The sequence below is a fragment of the Trachemys scripta genome, chromosome 4 (assembly GCF_013100865.1).
Source record: "Trachemys scripta elegans isolate TJP31775 chromosome 4, CAS_Tse_1.0, whole genome shotgun sequence".
In the NCBI taxonomy this organism is placed as follows: domain Eukaryota; kingdom Metazoa; phylum Chordata; order Testudines; family Emydidae; genus Trachemys; species Trachemys scripta.
The window spans coordinates 42,945,583-42,969,027 of record NC_048301.1 but is presented as its reverse complement, the minus strand read 5'-3'; the positions used below and the strand labels follow the sequence as shown (position 1 = coordinate 42,969,027).

The window sequence follows — 23,445 nt, the reverse complement described above, 5'->3', positions numbered from 1 at the left end:
AAGAACAGGAGTACTTGTGGCACCTTAGAGACTAACAAATTTATTAGAGCATAAGCTTTCGTGGACTACAGCCCAGTGGGCTGTAGTCCACGAAAGCTTATGCTCTAATAAATTTGTTAGTCTCTAAGGTGCCACAAGTACTCCTGTTCTTCTTTTTGCTTTACCAGTGGATTTCACAGATCTTTGCTGACACCAGAGCAATGGGTTCCACTGCAGGTTCTGGAAGGAACACGCTCTAGAGGGCACAGCCTCTTCTGCCATTCCCCCACTAAGATTTGATCCCTTCTGCCTTGTCCCCTCCAACCTGTCCCATTCCTGTCTCTTACCCACCCCGGGCTCCTCATCCCACTGAGAGCACAGGAGAGACAGGCTCTCTGCTCTCAGTTCTACCGCCCAATTCTCACACAGCAGCAATTGTAGGGAAAGTCCGACTCAGCCCTAGGCTACAGCATATCCAATACAGATCAACTCTTCTGCCAAGCTAGCTCTGAAGCTCTAGCAAGTCTTTAATGAGCAGGTGCAAGTTGCAATTTTTTGGAAGGCTTATAACTTGACTAAATTTGGGCAGATTTTCCTGGAGGATGGCAAAAGGCACATCCCTGACACAAAAGCCATCTCCCTGCCAAACTTCAAGGCCTTGCTCCAAAGTATGGCCCTGGAGGCCCAGGGCAGCTGGACCGTGAAATCCCATTCCCTAGAAGTGCCTGGAAAGCATGCCAGAGACTGTGGCTGGAGCCTACTGAGACTCAGGAGAGCTTATAAGTACACAGATCCAGCACATGGGTCCAGACACAGCAGCCTTGTGAGCATCCAGAAGGGGAAGCCCAGCCAGGCCTCTGACACTGAGCAGACACCCAGCATAGACGATTTCAGCCTAAATAGTTAATGTTTGGCAAAAATTATAAACAACTGAAAACAGGGTCTTGTAATGGTGAGTATCAGGCAATCTTAATAACAGATGATACAATCCGCCCCTATAATATGGGGAAGCTCACTACAACCTGTGTAGGAGCTCCAGGGAAATAGTGTTTTCAATCCATCCTTCATGAGACACCGTCCCATGGCAATTCACTCTCTCCCTTTGTCACTTTGCCCACAAACAGCCTGGTGTCTTTTCCTGTTCTGCCCTTGAGCCACGAACATGCTCAATGGCCCTGTGCACCATATAGTCTCAGTCGCCTTCAAACGCCTCTTCCTCACACATGTCTTCCCATCAGCCTTCCTGTCCTTTGCAGTCCCCCTCCACCCATGGCACTGATCACAGATTTTAATATATTAAGGTTTTGGAAAGAATTTGAGACGACAACACAGGAGAGCATCTCTTGTGCTCTGTTTCAGTGGGAGCCCTGGTTCTCCCTCACCTTTGTTCATCCTCTTTTGCACAGTTTAGTCTAACAGTCAAAAGCTCCCTAGGGCAGATATTTGCCACTTCTTTGGTCCAGCAGGCACCCTGAACTATGGGACTGTATAAATATGTTCACTGGGACAGATGCACACTTCATCTGGCAGCTGGCGGGTACACACAGCAAGTCATGACTGATGGCAAAGAGACCCAGACGGTTCCTGGCAAGGGAAAGGGGGTTTTCTAAACAGTCTCTCTGCTGGTTTACCCCTCCAGCTGCACAAATACCCGCTCTTCTCCAGCCTGCCGTCACTCACCTGCATATCTGGGTTGGAGGTAGAAGAGCCTTGCAAATGAGAGTCTCTGCATCTCCCCTGGGGACAGGATGTCATACCTGCAGCAGAGACAAGAATCAGAACGTGGAGTAATTAGCACCAACTTGCCGATGAACCGAACCCTCTGGCAATCAGTAACACTAGAGAACCATGTGAGCCATCTTCACTGTCTGCATCACAGAGCAGTCTCCTGCCGAGGCACTCAGCCCACCCCTCCACCCCCGCCACGTTCACAGGGAGCCAACTCCTTTCTAAGCCCAGCACCCAGAGCTGTCAGATTCAGAGCTTAGGGGTGGCTCTGCAGCCCCAGGGATCTCAGATTGCCTTGGGAGCAGATGTGCCTACGTGGGACTATCAGACTCAGATGCTAGGGGCAGGAACCGACTCTCAATGCTAAAATGACATCTGTTCCCAAATACCATTCCCTTACCCCATGCGGCTGGATGCAGAGGATATTCCCCTCAGAAGTCAGGTCAGCTCTGTGTGACTGCTCCACACTCACTTCCACTAACCAGGAGATCTACACAAACCCAGCCTCAGACACTGCACCAGCCTTACCAGTTCCAATCCACCTGCTGGTCCAGACCCCCTGTGCGCGCCAACAAATCAGACTGCAAATGACACAGGAAAGAGACTAATGAAAATCTGAGCACGTCCGCAGCTCTGACCAACAGCCTCCCATGGCAGATACAGCCTGAATAGAACCACTCCCTTTGTCCCCAGTGCTGTCCTCAATAATCCCTTTCCATCCTTCTCCCAAAGTCACCTCCCCCACAAACGTGCCTCCTGATTTCACCTTCCCATGACAATCCTTCTCCCAACCCGGTGTCACTCCTGCCCTTGGGACGTTCCCACCTCCTCACCGGTGTTGCACCTTCCAAGGCAATACTCCGCCTCTGTTGAGCCTAGTGGGAGGGTTCTGTCCAGGTTATAGAGAACACCCTGCACATGACACTCAGCAATGTGCTGCCCTGCCAGGAGAGGTAGGACAGCACAGTGCCTCCAGTGATAGCACAGGCCAGTTATGCTGTTGTCAGCTCCCTTAGCAACTCACCAGCCCAGCTAGCTCCAGGAATTGCAGGATCCTCTCATCATCTGCAGACCCTAGAACACAAAGAGCATCATCAACATGTCCAGGACAACAGCACCGCTAGGGCAACACCTTCGTGGGATCACCAAAGATTGGCCAACAGGGGCCCAAATCTCCCACTGCTTCCCATGAGTGTTTCTGGTGGCTTGTTTATTTTTTAATAAAGTCATTTAAAGTCTAACTTTTGACTGTCTGAACCACTGAAGAGCTGCAGGTTTCACACTCCAACCTTCGGCCCAAGGCTAATCCTCAAGCAGCTCCTACAGGCGCACCACATGCAGGGGAGGTTAAACACCAACATCCAGGAGCAGCACCATGAACAGAACAGACTTGCCACTCTAGGCAGAGGTTTCAGAACTGTATCTAGAGCCTAGGTCAGTGGAGAACAAGGGAGGAGAAACAGCCCGAACACAGAGACCAAGGGTTCAGTAGTTCTGACGGTGCCCAACTGCCACAGAAACGTGCCTTAAGCAAGACTGCCTCAAAGCTCTAACCCTCATATTGCAAGCCGGGAAATCCCAGGGGTCAGAACACAGGCACCAGCAAATGGGGAGTTCTGGGAGGGGAACAAGAAGTTCCAACAAATGAAGGGACTATATCAGAGCTAAAACAAGCCAGTCAGTTGGAATCTAAAATGGACACGTGAGCTGATGTGGAAGCTGAGCAGAAGAGCCATGTACCTACCAAGTGCCTCTCTGAAGTGAAGTTAGCTTTTGCCACCTTGACATTAGGCAACTACAATGCACTCTACATGTGGCTATGCCTCCAGCCTATCTGGAAGCAGAATGGAGTTGCCAGCTTATTGGGCATTACTTCACTCAGACAACATTACACTGGAGCTCTGCAGTCTGCACTGGCTTCCAGTCAGACTTGATAGAGTCCTACAAGGCTTGACTCCTGGCGACATCGGTCACAGGGGTGTGCTTTGGGGAGGGGAAGGGGGGGGAAGAGATACCACCCACAGCAGGGCTGACTCTGGAACACACTTCCTATGGGTCTGACAGAACCAGGATTCATTTGCCTTCAGGACATAATGCAAAGTCCAGCTATTTTCTCAGGTTCTTTGTGAGGGGTTAAGTTTATTTAGAATAGGCTCCCTAGGCAGGATCTATACTCTGTGGAGCAGTCATAAAACACAATAAAAGTTACAAGAAATGACTGTCCAACCCACAGTGGTATAGCAATAAATACCCGCCATCCAACAGGAGGATAACACAACAAATCCAGGAGCGGGAATGTCCAGTCATGGGCTGTCAAGTAGCCCTGTGGTCTGGGTAAACTTTGGATGGGCACTTTGCGGAGCACTTTTTTTTAAGCTTTGTTTTTGTGTGTGTGTGTGTATATATATATATATATATATATATATATATATATATATATATATATATATAAAATTTTAAACACAAACACACACACACCCTAGATCTGCTGGGAAAGGTGCTTTCAGAAATCTAACGAAATATCTATTATTTACCATGACAATAAGACAATTTGGTTCTGAAGGGGGCTGGTGATGAAATATGTTGGGTAACATTACAAAGAACAAAGGAGTGTTGTGGGCAACTACTACAGCACTGAGAAAGAGAAAATCCACAGTACCCCGAGTACTTGAATCAACTGATCCTATTCTCATGGGGACATCCCACTCCTAAGATACCCTTCATGGACCTACTTCTTACTGATCAGAAGGTGCAGACTCAGTGTTTGACTAATCCAGAATCTGGGGGAATTGAGAAGTGTAGTAAGGGTGATTTGAGTACTTCCCCCACTCCACACACATGTATGGAAATCAGCAGGGAATCCTAGAAGATTCCATACATAAGTAGCAATGAACAATGATTCCAGGGTTATGAGTTCAATCCTGGAGGGGGCCACTTAGGGATCTAAGGCAAAATCAGTACTTGGTCCTGCTAGTGAAGGCAGGGGGCTGGACTTGATGACCTTCCAAGGTCCCTTCCAGTTCTAGGAGATAAAATAAATTAATGGAGATATCCTATTTAAATTTAAATAAAATTTAAATTTAAGGATGTCGAGCACAAGGGACAAGCAACGGCCAACGTGGCTTCACAAAGGGCTGTTCACAAGAGCGAATCCTCCTCCCGGAAGTGTATGGAGAGCATGGAACTGAACTACAGACACAGATAAGGCTTTCAAGGAAATGCTAAGGGCAGCAAAAGCAGAACGAGTTAGTGCTGCTAATGTACGGACCGGCAGGGAGGTGGCTGGGCTGGAAAAAAAATGTGCCAGTGGGGTGTACAGGACAGGTGCAGCCAGCGATCATTTAGTAGCTGCTTCAATTAATTTCCACTCACCTGAAACTGGATAAATCTTCTTCAGAGGATAAATCACCTGGTTGAACAAACCAAACACAGACCCATGTCAGAGGAAGCTGGACATGGAGTTCATCACAGCCACACGCTGTGCCCAGAACTCAGACACGAGATGAGCTATCACCAGTCCTCTCTCCTATGAGCCTTTATGCAGCCCACAGTTTCCTAGCACTGGGGTTGCTTGTCCCGTCTCATCTGCTCTGAGTGCAACTAAGGACTGGGACTGTCACGCTTTGTGCAGCCGGCCTGTGGGAGCCCTGCACCAAACTGACTCACCTGCTCTCGCAGGGTTCCATCTGTGAAGAAAGGTCTCTGTGGCAGGAACACCACCCCATGGGGGCCAAAGCAGGTCAGCATGTGGATGTTCCCTGCATAGATCCAAGAGACAGAGTCACACCAATTCACAAGCTCACCTTCTAGCCCTTTCCCAGTGCACAGGCCTGCATTAGTGAGATGCAAGCACTAGGTAATGATCACGCTTCCACGGATCAGAGGTCAGGTGCTCAGCAGAGTGCATTGATGAGAAGTTCACACCACAGCATTCGGGAGAGGGGACAGCTCAAACGCACCAGTGACAGCACTCACACTCACAAGTGCCACAGGCCCCAACTTCCCACAAGTGACGCAAGTTCCACCCACCAGCCTCCCTGGGGCAGCACCAGCTCCTGCCCTCCGTTTAGTGGGATGAGGTTTTGGAGGAGTCACCATCCTTACCCCGTGTGCTCTCCCAGAGGCCACCAAGGACCCTCAGGAGTGATGTCTTCCCCGTGCCAGTGTTCCCCACGATCAGCAGATTGTTCCCTTGGGAAATCCGTAGGTCCAGGTCCTTGATGAGCAGCTTGTCCGAGGATGGAACCGAGAGAGAGACTCGCTCCAGGAGGAAGGCTGTATCCCCCAGAACAGTCTGCTCTCCAGGACCACTGGAGCCCAGAAACCAAGGCAGAGACAGAAGAAAAGAGCCAAGGGTAAGTGACTGAGCCTTGAGGTGGTGAGGAGCAGATGCCTTTCAAATGACTTATCCTCCCCTAATGTCATATTTAGGGCCTAGATATCATGGCGACTGGTGCCTACTGAAAAACTCAACAGATTCCAGCCTTCGGAGTTAAAAAGCACCAGTTACTGGGGTACTAAGGTGTCATTTATACCAGCTACGCTGTGAAATAATGGGCTAATCAGTGACCGAGCACAAAACCACAGCACGGACCACACAAGCCACTGGCCGGCAGCAGGGGCTCTGGCAAAGGGTAACCACGAACTGTGATCTCCCGTTCCACCTTGTGGAAACATTGCCATAGCAGTTGCTAGCTCTGGAAGGCTGCACTGGGAATACACAGCCCCCATGGATGGTCTACACTGGAAAAAAAAAAAGACCATGCCAGCAGGTCTCAGAGCCTGGGTCAGCTGATTCAGGGCTCGCGCTACAGGGCTAGCAATAGCAGTGTAGACATTACTCCTTGGGCTGGAGCTCGGGCTCTGAAACCTGGCAAAGGGGGTGGGTTTCCAAGCCCAAGTGGGAAAGTCTACACTGCTACTGTTAGCCCCGTAGTGCAAGCTCAAGGACCCAGACTCTGGGACTCGCTGCCACAGGGTTTTCTTTGCAGTGTAGACATACCTTATGAGGCCCTTTCATAGCGGGGCCGCACTTCAATCCAGAATTAAACAGATTCAAGCTGGAAAACAATGTGTAAGGAATCAGCGACTTAATGATGGACAGGACAAGAGATGGAGAGTGTGGACGATTCAGTCATAACTTTTTAAAACATACACACCCTCCTATGAATACGAGACCTAGATCCCACTGTCTCCCTTCTCCCCTCACTCATCTATCTAGAGCGTAAGCTCTCTGAGGTAGAGGCTGTTTTTGTAGATGTTTGTCCAGCCCCCAGCACAAAAGGGCCCAAATCCTGTGGGGGGGGGGGGGGGGGGCTGTGGCTGCTATTACATAAGTTATACTCAGTGGGGCTCCCAGATCCAATCTTCTCAGACCGCAAGTCAAAAACCATCAGACTGCAGGAACCAAACTGCTCATTCTGCTTCAAGCCTCACTGCCCACAACAATGGGAACTGCACTCTGGGCTCAGCTAGCAACAAATCCATCCATCTCCTCAGCAACCTGCTCAGGCCCAGGAACCCGGCAGGAAGGAATCCGGGAGCACGGGGGCAGCAGAAATGGCAGGAACAGAAGTCACTTTGCTGGCCAGAGGCATCTGACACTTAGAGGTCAAGGCCAGGATTTTCAGACTTTGGGGCTTGCAGTCCTCATCCGCGAAAGGCAGGCCACTTTGATTCAGGCCTGCCTTCAGACGTCTAGGTTTGGAAAGGTTGACCCATGCCCCTGAACACGCCGTCAGGTCCCCACCCCTCCAAGTACTGGTACTAATCCCACCAATGGAAGGAACACATTCAAAAGTGTAGAAACACCCCCCAAATGCAGGGGCTGCCATGTCCGACAGGATGTGATGATCTGGGACAGTAGCAAGTAGGAAAATGCTGAAGGAGAGCCCCATACTGAGGAACCGGAGGGAGCCTGAAATTGGCCAAAGCCCTGGAGAACACATTATCAAGAATAATCCCACTGGCTGCTGGGGTCGGAGCAGACTAGATAGAGCTTCTCTCTCTTTAGAGACTTATTTACCATTTTCACTATGGTCGTGCCCTGAAATCCTAGTTGGGATCAGGACCCCACTGTACTGGGTGCTACATGCACATGCACGCACATGAAGACATGCTCCCTGCCCCAAACAGCTTATAAACTAATTTGAAACACGATGCGACAGGTGAGCGTGACAGTTGGAGGGGAGAGGAGGCAGCCAGTAACAGATCACGTGACTACGAATACATTGGCAGTAGGGGGCTCGACTTGCTGGCCTCAAAGGGCTTTTTCACAAACACCTGGCTACCAGCACCTGCCTCTTATTGAGCTGGTTGATTTCCAAGGCTACAGATTCCTTGATTTTCCAGTGATATGAACATACTTCCCTGCCTCGGGGAGATTTTAGGGACATGCCCAATGGTTGTTTAATCTGTGCCTATTCCTCAGGCACACAGGATGCAGACCTCTGCCCCTCCTTATAGCACCCCTGGGGGAATTCAAGGGAGAAGGACCCGAGGCTGCAGTGTTTGGAGGAAACCCTATTTTATCATCCCAGAGGCACATCCAAAATGCCTGATGAACGTGAGAGTTTTTCCCCACAGCCTGGAAACCCAGCTGCAGACAGTAAGTTACCATCCCAAGCTCAGGCTGGCCGCAGATACTCACTTGTCAAAGTCCCAGTTGGTTTTGGCTTCCGATTCACAATCACGGTGTTTCCTGGAGAGAGACAGCAGTGTCTCCTGCAGCTCCCCAATTCTGTAAGACAGAGGGGATAGCAAGAGGGACAGACGTGACTCCGCAGCCCTCTCCCCACCGGGCTTCTTAACAGATTGTATTTAATGCAACGTGCTCAGGGCTGTACAGGACACAGAGCAAGTCCTACCCTACAGAGCTGCCAGGCTGAACCACTGACAGGACGTCCACTCGTGGGGGAATGGAAGGAGGTTAAAAAGAGTTCTCTTTTGTTTTTTAATTACCCAGAGTTCCTAAGCAGGGGGCATCATGGGGAGCTTTAGGAGGGATGCTGGGAAGGAGATGCAGCCAGTTCAGTGCCTTCCATTGCAAACTACTCACTGGACTAGAAAGTACATGGACACTAGTGGGCTGCGACTAAGGCATATTTTAAAGGAAGAGCTATCCTTCCACTCAGCATCTCGCCTCCTCAGTGGCCTCTTCTGGCAAGGGGATTCCAGTCATAGGCAATCAGCACCCAGCCTCTGGAGAGAAGCGCTCCCTGCCAACCTCGGTTCCAAATGGGCCCATGGCAGTGATCTTTGAGTGCGAGTTCTCTGGGACCATGCCTAGCACCATCTGGGTTTGGGTCTGTGGATGCTATCTTCATACTAAGAATGACACCTCGTACAAGCTAACCCCACATTAGCAATCATCCCTTTCTAAGGAGCCCTACCTAGGGTACAAGCTTCCCCACTTCTGCCAGAGCCGCAGACTGGGACATTCCCAGAAGCCTTGCACTGGGGCACCAAGAAGGTTCCCTCTCCTGATGACAGGATAAGGGAGGGCAACTCTCACCTGTGTGTGTAGCCAGCCACGTCAGACAAGGTGGCGGAGAGATCGATGAGCTGGCTGAAGCAACTGATGAGGTAAATGGAGACAAAGGCATTCTGCCAGAAAATCACATGCCGAGAGAAGAGTTAGCACGGCGACGGGGCAGCAGCGCCCAGAGCTGAGGTGGCTGTGCCTGCCCTCACAGCCAGCAAGCAAGCAGCAATGGGATACCATATTCTCAGCTAGGGGCAGCCATCACAGTTGGACATGTGCAGTCGCTCAGACTCTAGGAGAGTGATGACCCAAAGGGGGACAAACGACAGAGAAAGCGGCACCGGACAAGAGACTTAACAGGGCTCACCTGCACCAGCTTGTAGACTGACCCAGGGGAGATCCCTCCCGGTGTCCCTTTCTCTCTCCCCACAGCCATTGAGCAAACTGCCTCCCATAAGGCCATCCCTGTAGGGAACATGATCAGCCCACTGCAAACCCGGGGGGCCTGGTGGTAGGACTCGGGGAGGAGAGGGCACCAGGACTCATTCCCCACAGGAATCCCCACTGGCCTGAACACTCCCTAGAGCCCTGGACGCGTGCCTCACACTAATGCCTTAGGAATCCCAGCCAGTAGGGAGCTCCTCTCAGTACTCCAAGGGTTAAAGCCTCTAACCGCTTTAAGCGAAAGAGGAACAATCAGAAGAACCACCGGAATTCTGAATAAACAGGCTGCAGCTGTTCGGTTAGTACGTCCATGAGTCCTGCTAAGCTGCACTGCGACTCCTGCCAGCACTGGGATCAGTGTCCTCTCCCTGGTGTCACGCTGACCATTTCCCCCCCACCCTGTACTGGAAGTGGTCTGCTACTCTCGGATGCATGTCTCTGCTACACAGCCTGGAATGCTAAGCTGGCTACTTTTAGATCTGCATTACCAGTCTCAGACTGTTTTTGTTCAGATGGGAACCAGTCAGATTTGGAGGCCCCTCCCTAGGGGCCTAGTGAGGCAACAAAAGCGGGAGAGAGATCAGCCTTCTAGACAGAGCAGTTCCATGCACACAGGGGCTTTTGGAGCCAAGAATCTGGTTTGTGGACAGTTTGGTTCCATGAGCAGCCAGCTGCTGCAGCCTCTCTTCAGTCAGGAGAAGCAGTGGGCTTGGCAGTGCTACATGGGCCCAGCCCTGCTCCGATGCCTCGTGCTGTCTCATCAGTATGTAACATTTCGTTTAAAAAAAGGAGGGTCTAATCCTGCAAATGCCTGTGTGTGAGATTAGCTCTCCATACGTGAGTGCACCAAGTCAATCACACACCTAAGAGTTTGCGGGCACAGGGCCTATGTTTCTAGCCCTTATTTTGGCAAAGAATATCCTGAATGTGAAGTAAGCATCCCTACCGAGGGGCAGTCACCCCCCCAACCTCCAGCACCGCCTCTCGCAGCGCACTGCTCGCTCTGCTCTCAATACCAGCCACCCCTTCCGCTGGAGCCCAGCCCTGCACAGCACATCGCTCTCTTTGGATTTAGCACCAGACCTTCAGGATTGGGTCAGCCTGTGCTTCGTCACATTCCCTGGCCTAATGTCCTGCAGGGTGCAAGGGGAAGAACCGCAGCACATGGAAAACGTTCCTCTGGGAGATGGTGCTGAACTCACCTTGCTGACCAGAGCGCTCAGCTGTGCTGGATCCAGGTCACCATAGACACCACTAAAGATGGGAATGGCAATCACCACGTAACTCAGAATGCTGCCCAGATAGTCAAAGGTGTTGATCCCAACTGGATATAAACACATTGGCAGGAGTTAATGAGCAGGGAGCACCCTCTGTCCCAGGCAAACCCAAGTCCAATTTCTGAGGCCAAACAGAACTAGTCCTCCCCTCCCCCCATTCACACGCCTCACACTACACCTTGGGGGCCAAGACAGCAAAAGACCCACATCACAAGGATGAAACCTGTTGGCATGAAGCTCCCCCAGCCAGGGCACCAAAGTGGAGAAAAAGCCATCCAGATACCACCACCCACACAGCCAGAATACCTTAGACAGGGCAAAATCCACCCAGCCTACTTGTTTCCAAATGCCAGAGCCCCCGCTGTCTCTTAGAAACATGGGGAAGCAAAGTGGCCAGCCAAGCCAGGATGCAGGAAGGAATATCCGGGGGATCTGGCTGGGGCAGGAAGCTTACATCAATGACCTTCCTAAGGAACACAGGAAAGGCAGAAACGCTCAAGTGTTCAGAATTCCCACATACACCACTCCACTGTTTGCAAAGCTTGAGATTCTACCCTGAAGGCAAGTCACTCCCTTGCCCTTGATCCTAAGTACTAAGGGACTGGCTCAGGCAGGGCTAGGATGAGGAACACAGTCAAGATTTCCAGGCAGCACCAGGGCAAGAGGGACATGCTTTACACAGACATGGCCTCAGAACAGCTCCCATTCATTTCCACCAACCCTTCTCCCTTCCAAGAGCACAGTTTCCCTGACACTCTTAGGGCTGGTCCACACTAACCCCCAACTTCGAACTAAGATACGCAGCTGAACGTAACTGTAGTCGAAGTATCTTAGTTCAAACTTACCACGGGTCCACACGTGGCAGGCAGGCTCCCCCGTCAACTCCGCGTACTCCTCTCGCCGAGCAGGAGTACCGGCGTCGACGGCGAGCACTTCCGGGCTCGATTTATCGCGTCTAGACAAGACGCGATAAATCGATCCCAGAAGATCGATTGCTTACCGCCGGACCTGGAGGTAAGTATAGACGTACCCTTAGTGTGGATGACTGAAATCCCAAGTGCTGCTGCCACCTGTTCCCCTCAGAGTCTGGATTCCGGCAGAACCCGTTTCCTGATTTGGTCCTCTGGCTTTGCCAGTGTCTCCCCCAAGGCATTAGTGTGACACCCAATGTCATTCTCTCCTGGGTTCTCCTCTAGGAAGGCAATGCCCCCACAACAAACACCTGAGGTGCCAGTACACCAATATGTATGGCCTCCTGCAGCCAGGAGCAGTGGAGGAGTAGCCAGCACTCCTATATGTCCCTGGGGACTCACTCCCCAGCCCTGATGATTATCCTGATGAAGCTGCCACATGCCCCTGCAAATCAAGGAAATTCTTCACTTACTGTAGAGCCACAGTTCTTTGCCCATCAGCTCCCTCTGTGTCTGCAGGAGGCTCTGCAACCGGCGGTCAGTTCTCATGTGCTCTACCTGCCCAGCTCTGCAAAACAAGACAGTAGCATGCCAGGGATCTACCAAAGCCATCACATACTGGATGCACTGCAGAGTGATGAAAGCATTGCAGGACTATTGTAGTTATCTGGAGCATGCCCATCACCATAGTATCTGGGCAATGTTATTGTGGTGGCCAAGCACTAAATACCCAGATACCTGGTGAATGTGCCTTTGAGGAGCTCCTCAGCTGAGGCAGGTGGCCCTGAGAAAGAATCTGCCAGAGCACCTTGATATTTCTATTAGACATGGAGGGCAAAAAAGATGCAAGTGATGACAGCAAGGTCCAACACCGGACTAGGGCGCCCGTGGGGCTACTTCATGCACCTGAACAAAGAGCCTTCTGGAATGGACGGACAAAACAACGCAGTGTTCCTGGAGCCAGAAAGGGAAGCAGTGAGACGAGCTGCGGAGGTGACATCTAGCCACCAAGATGTCCAGGCCTTACCTTGGCCCCTGCTCTATAACCGTTGCTGGAGCAGCAATGGACTGATTACTGGTCTCTTGTGGGTCACTTTGGCTCAGGTCTTCAACAGCCTGAGAAGCCAAACCGTGAAGTACTTGACATAGCTAATCCAGGTGAATCTGTGTCTATTGCATTCATGTCCCTGGAACTGTCTGACTAAGACTGGATTTCAAGCCTGGAAGGGGGCTCCTCTCCCACCCCAGCTTTAGTAGGTGCTCATATAGTCGCAGTCACTGCTGACTCTTAGATCCACACCCCTCTGACTGCACACTGGGAGCCTAGATCCTTGCACCAGAGAGCTCCATTTACACACCAAATCACCTGGGCTGAGGCCTGCAACAGCTACTTCCATTCATTCACAATGTTTACGGCGCCCTCAGGTGGTGAAAAGCAGAAAAAGATAAGATGTTTAGTATTCAAATGCAGGCTGTGTCCACGCTGAATTTCTACCAACTCTAGCCCCAGCGGAGCGGCGCATGGGGCTAACCCCGGTGGAGCTGCCAGTGTACCACCATATTGTCCAACTTGGCTCACAGCACATCTAGATGATACAGCAGTGAAGATACTTGTCCCCAGCTCCCATTATTGTTATCACCACATGGGCACAGCACTGGGCTAGATCGATGGAGGGAGAAGCGCTACAGGTGATCAACCAGATCAGACCAGTGAGCCACATACACAATGGAGACAGGGAGGGCTGGAGAATGGGGCAGCCCCTGTTGTCCCCCAGTGACAAGATCCCATAATGCTAAGGCTAGAAGGTCAGGGGAACATTGACCTTCATAGCCCACAGCCAGGCACTCCACTCCAGACCTTATCAAGCTGGGGGCCCACAGACATCAGGGTTCTGGCAAGTTGGATGCAACATCTTTAGTAATGATCTGGTTCAGGCGGGTAAAGAGCTTGTTGGTACAACGCTGGGAGGCACTGCAGACACCATACAGCACTGGGCAGGTCCCCCCTAGGAGGGCACGCTCAGTTCTGGGCACCTCAGGAGCAGCAGACATTGACAGAGTGGATGCAGTTCAGAGAAGAGCAACAAGGTGGCCAGAGGGACTGAGCTAGGAGGAGAGAGAGAAAGAACTGAAGTCTGTCTAGCTGGGCTGACAACAAAGGGGAAACAGGAGAGAGTAGCGGGATCAAATTAGGAAAAGGGAACCTTAGAACAGATCTCAGGAGAGGATCTTAACAGGATAGGATGAGGCCCTTGAACAGTCTCCCAGAGCAGTAGAAGAGGCCCCAGACTGATGCACCAGAAAATGGTCTGTAGGCCATAGAATAATCCTAAACTGGACCCTGAAGAAGGGGGAGAGGGGAAAGGGTTGTTCCTCTCCAACTCCTAGGATTTCAATGCACCTGGGTTATTTATTGACCACTGACAGCAGGTGCTGTGCAGAACACAAAGGAAGGCACTGTGGCATAATTACAGGTTTAGGAAACTCTCCTACAGGCACTTTTTCTTAAAGGAACTGTAGGACCCAGCACAGGCCCTGTACTTGGATCATAGCAGAGCAGCAAGTTAGAGACTTGGTACCAGACACAGGGGGCAGGGACAAGGGCCCTTAAACAAACAGGACAGGACAAGGCAGTGCAAGCAATAGGATAGGTCCCTTCCCTTACTGTTCTGGAATGTGTGAACTGAGCAGTTACTCTAGGAGCTGGAAGGATCCATGAGAAGAGATGAGAAGAAACAGGTTAGTCCATCATTTACCTGTAGAAAGCAGCTGGCTCTGCATTTACACGAATCTGCATGTGCTTGAACCTGCACAACGCAAACCAAAAGGTGAGATGCGACCACCCCACGGATTACACAATGAACATCCCCGCAACAGAAAAATCCATCCCTGCTCCTGCCATCATGCTGAGTGACCTGACAGATTCTTAGCCCAGGAATGGGCCTGAACATAGGACCAGAGGCCTTGAGCAAGATTCAGAAGGGCACTACACCGCCCTATACATAGGTACCATCAGAGCAGGTCAGTTTAGGGTCTAGTTTGGTCTCCTCCCTTCTGCACCAATCACACTGGACCACTGGCATGCCACTCGCTGGGACAGCCCAGTATCCCATAGCTTGTTTACTAGCCCAGTAGCTCTGATACACTGGATCAGATCAATGAGCCCATCTAATCCGGCATCCCCATGCTTCACCGTATCACACCAATGGGCACATCTGCTCTGCTGTCCACACCTCTGACAGTGACGGATGCTGGATGCTTCAGAGGAAGCTGTCAAACCCTTATAATGCACCTCGTCATTGACCAATACCTTTCCAGTTTATACCCTGAAGCATAAGGAGAGATTTAGAAGACCTAAGGGGTGTGTGGGGATTTCAGGCACATCATGAAGGTAAGTGCATGTGTGTGGTGGGAGGAAGAGGAATGCCTCAAGTCTCAGCCACCATCCTTGGTGAATGTGGATCAAGATCCAACTTAACAGAAGCTCCATGCTCCCTCTACTCCACAGCACCTCACTGCAATTAACCGCAGCAGCAAGGGATCAGTGGAAAACACTGATGGCTGGACCAACGGAGACCAAGGGGCGCTGTCTCACCAGGTCACACCCTAGTGGCAGGGATGGGTGGGGCTTAGCACGTTGATCCCAGATGGGGGTCTCTGAGGCTGGGTTCAGTGGGCTGGTTGTGGGCTCAGAGGAGCTGAGCAGGCTGACTTGCTTAGTCAGAGGAGGGGGGAGATTAGCCACATGTGGGTCAAACACTGAGTGGACTGGACTAGGGACTGAGCAGGCTGGCATTAAGCAGAGCAATTCCAGAAAGGAAGGGTCAGTGACAGCAAGACTCCAGCCACTCACCTGAAATCCCCCTCCAGCTTCTCCTGATGCACCAGTTTTGACACAATGGGACTCATCAGCACCTTGTTAACAACTGTCCCAATGACAAAATACCCAAAGATACTTACTGGGCCCAGCCAGCCGGTGCTAAAGGGGAAGATGGAGAGAGGTTAGCTAGCAAACCCAGGAAAGGCCACACACTAGACTGGGAGGGTAGTCTCAGCAATACCCACCCCACTATTACACATGAACCCCAGTATACTAGGTCTAGGACCTCTACCCGCCCCCCGCATAGTCAGAGTCATCCCCACCAAATCAGTGCCAGGAATCCCACACCATGTGCTAGAGCCAGGATTCAAATTCCCAGCCACTGAGTTCTGAGAACCGTAGCACTCCCGGGAATGGTATGAAAGCAGCTCTAAGAGGTTCAGTACTCCAATGGGAAGGTGCAGAGATCCTACCTTTGAAAGCACTGATAGGTGTAGTAGCCCAGTGTAAAAGGAGAGATGATGAGTTTACTGGCCATGGAACTTAGCTGTCTGCAGAACCTCTCCACATCCTGACTGATTCGCTGGTCTCTGCTCGACATAAAACAACACTGTTAAAGCCAAGTATGAAAGCAAGAACAAATCAGAACAAGAGATAATAAAGCCCTGTCAGGACGCACCTAGTTCCTTCCCCCACCGCTTCCACCCCACACCCTGGGGAGGGCTGTTCCATTGTCTATTCTCAGGGTTTTGTCCAATCCAGTTTTTGAGGAAGCAAGTAATGGGGCTTCCACCACTTCCCTTGCAAAACCGTTCCACAACCTGACAGGACTTATTAAGATGCCATTAACAACACCCAAGCACAATGTTCCTTCTCCCTTCTTGGTGCTCACAACCCTGCCCCTACTTAGGGATCTCTTGGAGCCCCATTGGCACTACAAAACCACCAAGTCACTTCCAGACCTCTTAGCCTGATTACACATACACAATTAACAACACAATTAGGAGCCCTATCCACGCTGCCAAAGGCTGACGCTGCTGTAATCAGCGGCTTGACCAGATTATGTTTAGCGTGTAGGCTGGCCCCTTATGCAAGCTACACATATTTTTCAAAACTTTCTCCATAAATCAATCCCTCACTTTCACTGCTCTCCTTTGAACTCCTTCCAATTTGTCAATATCTGCCTGGGAAGGAGGTGCCCTGAACCAACACAGTACAGGAGGCACAGCTTCCCCAGAGCCGGGGGAGGGAGACTCTCCCCTCCTTAACTCTTGACATGTTCCCTCTGCAACCCCAAAACAGCACCAGCTTTGTGGTTCTATGCTGCCCCATCATACATTGAGCTTACTGCTACTGCTGCTGTCCTCCCTACTCACAAGTGTTTGTGACCATCTCTCATCCAGTTACATTTTAACTAGACTGGAAACCAGGGCCAAGAATGTTGTTTTTCCTTTGTCTGTTAAGCAACATTTATGGCTCCATATAAGTAATATTAATTCAGATACCCTGCTAGAACCCTGAGCTGTTTGGATGTGTTACCCTGACGATGCCCATCTACTTATTCCCCCCAGCGCAGAGGGGAGCGAGAGAGAAAGAAAGAAAGGTAGTCCCCAGTTGGATTACATTGTGTGAGCTAACCTCACCATTACTGCTTAGCCTCTAATCTCCTGGTGCAGGGGAAGATCCCTGAGGAAAACCTATCAGACATTTATTTCCTGGAGTATTTTCAATTATGAGCCATAGCAGAACACATTTGTTTGGGGGCGGGGAATGAAATGTATTCCATAGCGATACAATAAATTCATTCCACCGCAGAATTTAGGACTTGCTGCCATACGATTTGGTCCCATGTTGCTGAGGAACCAAGGGGGCCCTGATTATACAGTGCACATCCCAAAGTTAAAAGCAAACATTTGACTAAGATAAGTCTGGTGAGAGGCCTCTCTGTTCCTTCCCTGAAGGAACAGCTGGGTTTGCGTGAGTTTTTGGTTTTGATCCATACTCTGCACTGGCTGCCTATCACACTAACGAGGCATCCAGGTATCTTGACCTTAGGCACTACTTTCTAAACCTGTTTCTGCACATTTGGTCTCTAGTGCAAAGTTTTGTCAGCAACAAACATTTCTTGATGTTGGCGGCAGCTCCAGTCATGGCTGGAGAATCATAGTTCAGTGCCACTCCTGTATCTCCATCCCACACAGATGTGGTGCTAAATCACTTTTATTACAGAATGATCATGATCCTCTTAGTTGAGAGGACTAAATTACCTGAAGTCATCTCCATTAACAAGAGTTATGGTCCCCATTAAGCAATCATTTCCTGTAACTATCTCTGGGCTCAGCTCAATTCCCTGTGAGGTGTCACCAGCAAGAGAAGTGAATTGTACCACTAGTTATCCAAGTCTGAAATACCCATTCCGCAGCCTGTAGGCAGGGCTGTGCATAACGTCATTATGCAGCCATGTAACTAGCTACAGAATTGGTTTGTTTTTTTATTTTGCCACAAATATTTAGTTCAGAATCTGAAAAAAAAAATGCATACAGCCCCTCTTCTCTCCGTGATATGAGTGCAACTAACACAGTGACTACACAAATCTATAGGCAGCCTGAAACAATAGCTCTGGGAGGGGTGACAGCTAAATGGAGTGACCTCTCAAAAGCCTAAGGATGTCAATTCAAATGGCAACATTAACTATTTAACTGCTCATCATTTTATCAGGATCATCCAGCTAATATACCCCTCCTCTCCCTGCTTGTTGATGCAATGGCAAATATTGCAGTGGGGTGTAATGGAGAAGCCAGTTGTCAAAGTTTGCTGGGATGAACTATGAGGAATTCAACTCTCCACCCACTACTCCTAAGTTCAAAGTCACCTCTGACCCTGCCCAAAAGGGGTTGGGAAAGAGAAGATATACCCCTCCTTCTCGAGTTCTAAAGGCCTTTACTGCAAGAAACAAAGCCAACTCCCAAGCCTTTCCTGGGTGTCAAAAGCCCTGGCTGACCCCTGCCTGGCTGTCAAAACCTTTTAGAAAAACACATGCATCCAATTAAAAATTCTGGGTAGTTTAAAATCAAAACAAACAAAGATGCCTGTCCCAACTAGACTGGGGAGAGAGAGGAAGAGGGCGGAGGGGAACCAGCTGTATGGTTCCAAGGTCCCTGCCACAGGATAACACGTTGCGCAGCACATGGGGTCTCGTTTATAACCAACACCACTGTGCAAATAACTAGTCTCATTATTTTAAGCCTCAAGTGGACAGATTTTCCTTGCTCCATATTTGAGCCCTGTCAGAGAGGAAGGATTTATCCTGGGCATAGCACCAGCCCAAAGGATGATCTCACATCCCTACCATGGAGAGGAGGGTCTTTGAGAGGGAAGCAAGGCCCTGAGGGAGGGAGTTGGCTGTGGGGGCAGCAGGGGGCTGCATGAGGCAGGTAAGACCTGGCAGCACAGAAGAAGATCCACCAACAGAAATAACAGCACTTTCTGCCAACCTGCAGGCACTGAGATCTTCTGGCAATGAAGAGAGTTCTCTATCAGGAACTGCCTTCCACCAGGCACAGAGATAGGGGCCCAGGCCACCCAGCCCTAGAGAAAAACCCACAGAACAGAATCACACACACACAGAGCTCAAAACGGCCCCCTACCAAGGGCAGCCAGATATACAGACATGGCAGCCAAAGAGCGAGAAGCAGTTCAGGAGACACCAAGCAAGAGGCTGAAAGAAGTTGCGAACAGCCTACGGATTATCGATGTCCTCGCGCAGCACGTTCAGAGTGTAATACACCTGGCCCTGGAAATAGTAGCCATGAAGGTATTCGGTGAGAGTCTTCCTCCAGCTTACATACATCAGGTTACAGATAAACTGGTCCAAGCTTTTCAGCTGGGATGAGGCAAAGAGAGACAGAAAGAGGGGCAGGGAGAGCAATCATTTAACGATACAAATCCAAAATGAATCAGCAATAAAAAACGAAATGGCCCACTCCACATTCTGCTGTCTGCACAGGGCAGAAGGGAGTCCCAGTCCCTCCCTTTGGGCACTAAGCTCCAAGAGCAACGCTGCAAGCTGTACTCTGGGGGAATTCTGTGCCAAAATATTAAAAATTCTGCACACAATTTTCAAATTCTGCAAAATTCTGCATATTTTATTTGTCAAAACAATACAACAGAATCACACCAGTTTTAATTATTTTGGGTTATTTATTACAAAATACCTCTCAGCAAGTATGTCTGTAACAATACAGACAACAAAAAAGGTGTCAGAAAACATTTTCTGACAAATAGATTCCTTACTAGGCATATTAATACAGAACTCTAAGTAATAATTCATTTAAACTACAATACAGAACTGTATTTCCCGCACTCCTCAGAAGCAGTGCAAAGACTTGGGGCAGTCAGGGGTAACGGAGGAGCTGAGGGAGAGGAAAGTAAATTGTTGGGAAGGAGCCTGGGTGTGAACTTGGAGGGCTGTTGGGTATGGGTGGGAAAAGTGTGGAACAGGTGTTTTTTGTGGGGTGGGGAGGGATTGTTAGCAAGCTTCCCCCATGCAGACCCTCGCCTCTCCCATTCAGTCAGGCACATCTGCCCATCCCCATGTATTCCTGCACCCCCATGTGTCCCTCCACCCCCACTCAGACATCCAGTCCCATGTGGCCCGCACTCTTCCCCCTGTCCCTATATGGCTCTATACCCCCCCTTCCCCAGGTGTCCCTGCACCCCCTCATCTCCATGTGTCTCTGTGCCCCCCCTCCGCCCCCATTTTGCGCCGCCCCCCCCCCCCCCCCATCACCATGTGGCCCTACACCTCCCTCCCCCTCTGGCCCTGTGCCTCCACTCCCATTCAGCCCCTGCCCCAGTCTGTCCTCCCAGACTAGCCCTTATGAGACCCTGTCTGACTCCCCCAGCACCCCACGCTGTCTGTCTCCTCATAGCCCCTGTCTTCTGACCCAGCCTGACAGGCGCTGTGAAGAAGGCAGGCTCTTTTTGTTCCCTAGCTGGACGGGAGCTGCTGCTGTGTTCTATTGCCACAATGCCATCTGGTGAGCAAAAGGCAGAACTGCAGCAACATTTCAGCAGAAGCTTTTTCTGCATAAAAAGTTTAAAATATGCATGGCTCATTAATTATGTACACGTGCAGTAGTGCAGAATTCCCCCAGGAGTAAAGCTGACAAGGGATCCCTGGTCTGACCAACAGATCCCAGGCTTGAGAGCACATGCTGCAACCTAGGGAGGACTCTCCTTTTTTATAGGGTCCCTCTCTGTTCTTCCCCATCCTAAGAGGACAGACAGGGTGGGGGCAGGAGAGGAGGTGGTTACTGTCTTACCATAGGATCCCTCTTTGCTCTCCCTAGCCCTCTGCGAGCACATGCCACTCTTACCGTGGAATTGAGTATGATGAGTATCACAGCAATCGTAGTCAGGGTTTTGAACCCAGAGAAGTCCTTGCTCCCCAGGACCCCGTAGTACTGGCTGGGGATCAATCCCACCTGGTAAATGACCAACTGCTCTGGGAGGCAACAAGAAACACAGAGGGAAAATTAAGGGCTGAGGAAGTACAGTGGAGGAGGAGGAGGAGGGGCAAGAAGCATACCCCAATGAAAGGCCTGGAATTGCACACCTCCCCTCTGTCCCCCAGTCCAGCCCAACCCAGGCCAGCCATTCACTAGCTCACCCAACAGGGCGATGCTCAGCAGGGTCAGGAACATGAGCACATTCTGGGAGGACCATCTGGGAAACAAGATGGCCTGGATCTTCCCGAAGCGTCGCAGAAACTGTAGGTCCAGCTGGGGCTGGGGCCTGCTGAGAGAGAGAAAGAGCAGGAGAGTGAGGTTAGCCAGCAGGCACTGGCCTCCTGAAGGTGCGCTATGTAATCTGCCTTTTACAGAGAAGTAGCCATCTCTGCTCCACCCCATCCCAGAGCCTGCTTCCCTGGAACCAGACTATCAACCCTTCCTCTACTTCAATGGTGGAGCCTCATATCCCCAGTGACAGTTGCAGGAGAGGCCAGGTACTAGCCTCGGGGCACCAGGAGTGTAGTGATCCTCAAAATAAAGGACTTTACATGCCAAGAGAACAAACTGCAGAGCTGCCGCATAGAACATACACCTGCTTGGTCCGAGGCCAGCCAGGGGTCAAGTGTGTTCATAAGAATTCATTAGTCAGGGATTCCACAGCAGAGCTTTTGTGCTGGAGGGTCCCAAAGGAAGGAAGCCAAGATGGCTCCTCATGTTGGAGAATATGAATCCTTTCCCGTCCCTTCTACAGGCAGGGATAGGCTTGGCCCCACATCATGCTTCATGCGGCAGGCAGGATCCAGGCCCCATGATTGGATGGTGGGATTGATCCCACCACTGAGTGTGAATCAGAGAAGCTGCTGCTCCAGCGTTCTAGATCTACCTCCAGCGCATGCCCAAGAAGTGTGGCTATTTTACATTCTGGCAAGATGCATCTAACTTGTCCTGCCAATGAAATACCTGAACTGGGAAAAAGAGATGATTCCATCTACAGGAGGGGTAAAGCCCACAATCCCTTGGAAAACTGGCCCACCTGACTCTTGAGTTGGATCCTACAGTCTAACCAAAGTGCTGAGGCTAAAGCCATCTTCCTGTTCTGTTGCTCCAACAATTCCCCCCCTCTCTGGGTCACACTCCCTTTGCTAGTTTTACATCTCCTACATCACATTCCCACCCTGGGTATCTGCCTCCAGGCTCTCTCAACTCTTCCCCCAGCAACCACCTTTTGCTACCCAATGGACCCCCCTCACCACCCATGCTCTGCCAGCTCCCCTTCCCTAGCTATCTAGGTACTTGTATGGCCCTCATCGCTGTAATATAAGAACACGCTCAAGCTCCTTTCCAGTCCCCCACAGGCAGCTGAATCAGCCCCACACCGCCCTGGACTGGCCCCTGGGATCCTGGACACCACACAACTTCCCTCTCCTCTTCCTCCCTCTCTGCTTCCAGCTATGCCCCCCATGTGCCGCAGCTAATGTGTCCCCTACCCCAAGCCCCAGCCAACCACTGGGGGGGGGGGGGCGCGCAATGGCTGGCAGAAGGTATGGGGGGCATCCAGCCAACGTGCCCCCACCGCAAACCCACCAAAGCACCCCATACCCCCTCCAGCCAATGTGCCCCCCATCACCCAACGTGCCCCCTGCATGGCCCGCCGGAAAACGCGCCCCCCTCACCCCCTCCAGCCAACGTGCCCCCATATCCCCCGCACACTCCACCAACCAACGCGCCCCCCATATCCCTCCCCAATACACCCCGATCCCCCGGTTGCCCTCGCTCCCACTCACCGGCCGCCAGCGCGCCCCACCGCCACGCTCCCGACAGCCATGAGTCCGGGGCAACCCGAGCCGGGCCCCGCCGCCCGGGCCAGAGTCCGAGCGAGACCGTCACCTCGCCAGCGTCCTGCCCCGCCCCGGGCAATACATGATGAATATTCATTAATTCTTCTGAATATTCATGTATGCCCCTCTCAGCCCGCCCACCAATGGAACTATAGAGTCTCTGTACCGCGAGGCAGACAGGCGCCGCTGGGACCATAGAATTCGACTGCTGAGATAGAGCAGTTCCGGGAAAGGGAAGGAACGGACGCGGTCAACGTGGCGGCAGGCAAGGCAAGTCCCATACCATAGACATCTCGCCAGAGCGGCTAGAAGGGCCACAAGTCCTCTGCTGCTGCTCCTGTTACACTCCCACCCAACGGATAAGAAGATACCGCAGCCCCACACAGTCCGGAATCACCACCACCACCGCGCCCTATGACGTAGCGCCCCCTAGCGCCACTGTTTGCAACACT

General features: G+C 51.2%; 1 protein-coding gene and 1 long non-coding RNA gene across 7 annotated transcripts in view; one reads left to right on the top strand and one right to left on the bottom strand.

Annotated features, from left to right (window-relative positions):
* ABCD4 (ATP binding cassette subfamily D member 4) overlaps nucleotides 1–23,189 on the bottom strand; it is a 26,619-nt gene extending 3,430 nt beyond the window's left edge. Inside the window, exons 1-17 of one of the 6 annotated variants that reach the window (XM_034768549.1) lie at nucleotides 22,940–23,185; nucleotides 21,314–21,438; nucleotides 21,021–21,148; nucleotides 19,386–19,525; nucleotides 16,116–16,232; nucleotides 15,676–15,801; nucleotides 14,579–14,629; nucleotides 12,296–12,390; nucleotides 10,837–10,958; nucleotides 9,221–9,312; nucleotides 8,357–8,446; nucleotides 5,812–6,032; nucleotides 5,374–5,465; nucleotides 5,080–5,116; nucleotides 2,732–2,781; nucleotides 2,236–2,288; nucleotides 1,660–1,736 (exon numbers count right to left, since the gene is read on the bottom strand). In XM_034768549.1, coding sequence (XP_034624440.1) covers nucleotides 1,660–1,736; nucleotides 2,236–2,288; nucleotides 2,732–2,781; nucleotides 5,080–5,116; nucleotides 5,374–5,465; nucleotides 5,812–6,032; nucleotides 8,357–8,446; nucleotides 9,221–9,312; nucleotides 10,837–10,958; nucleotides 12,296–12,390; nucleotides 14,579–14,629; nucleotides 15,676–15,801; nucleotides 16,116–16,232; nucleotides 19,386–19,525; nucleotides 21,021–21,148; nucleotides 21,314–21,438; nucleotides 22,940–22,980 — 1,657 coding nt within the window. In that variant the 5' untranslated portion in view covers nucleotides 22,981–23,185. Of the gene's footprint in view, nucleotides 1–1,659; nucleotides 1,737–2,107; nucleotides 2,289–2,731; nucleotides 2,782–5,079; nucleotides 5,117–5,373; nucleotides 5,466–5,811; nucleotides 6,033–8,356; nucleotides 8,447–9,220; nucleotides 9,313–10,836; nucleotides 10,959–12,295; nucleotides 12,391–14,578; nucleotides 14,630–15,675; nucleotides 15,802–16,115; nucleotides 16,233–19,385; nucleotides 19,526–21,020; nucleotides 21,149–21,313; nucleotides 21,443–22,939 lie in introns of those variants that run through there. The other 5 variants (XM_034768548.1, XM_034768550.1, XR_004645488.1 and 2 more) reach the window with 5 other exon arrangements.
* Nucleotides 5,980–13,288, top strand: LOC117876405. The gene is made up of 2 exons (XR_004645489.1): nucleotides 5,980–6,062; nucleotides 12,108–13,288. It is a non-coding gene; the product is annotated as an uncharacterized LOC117876405 (long non-coding RNA).
* Nucleotides 23,190–23,445: the final 256 nt, after the last annotated feature.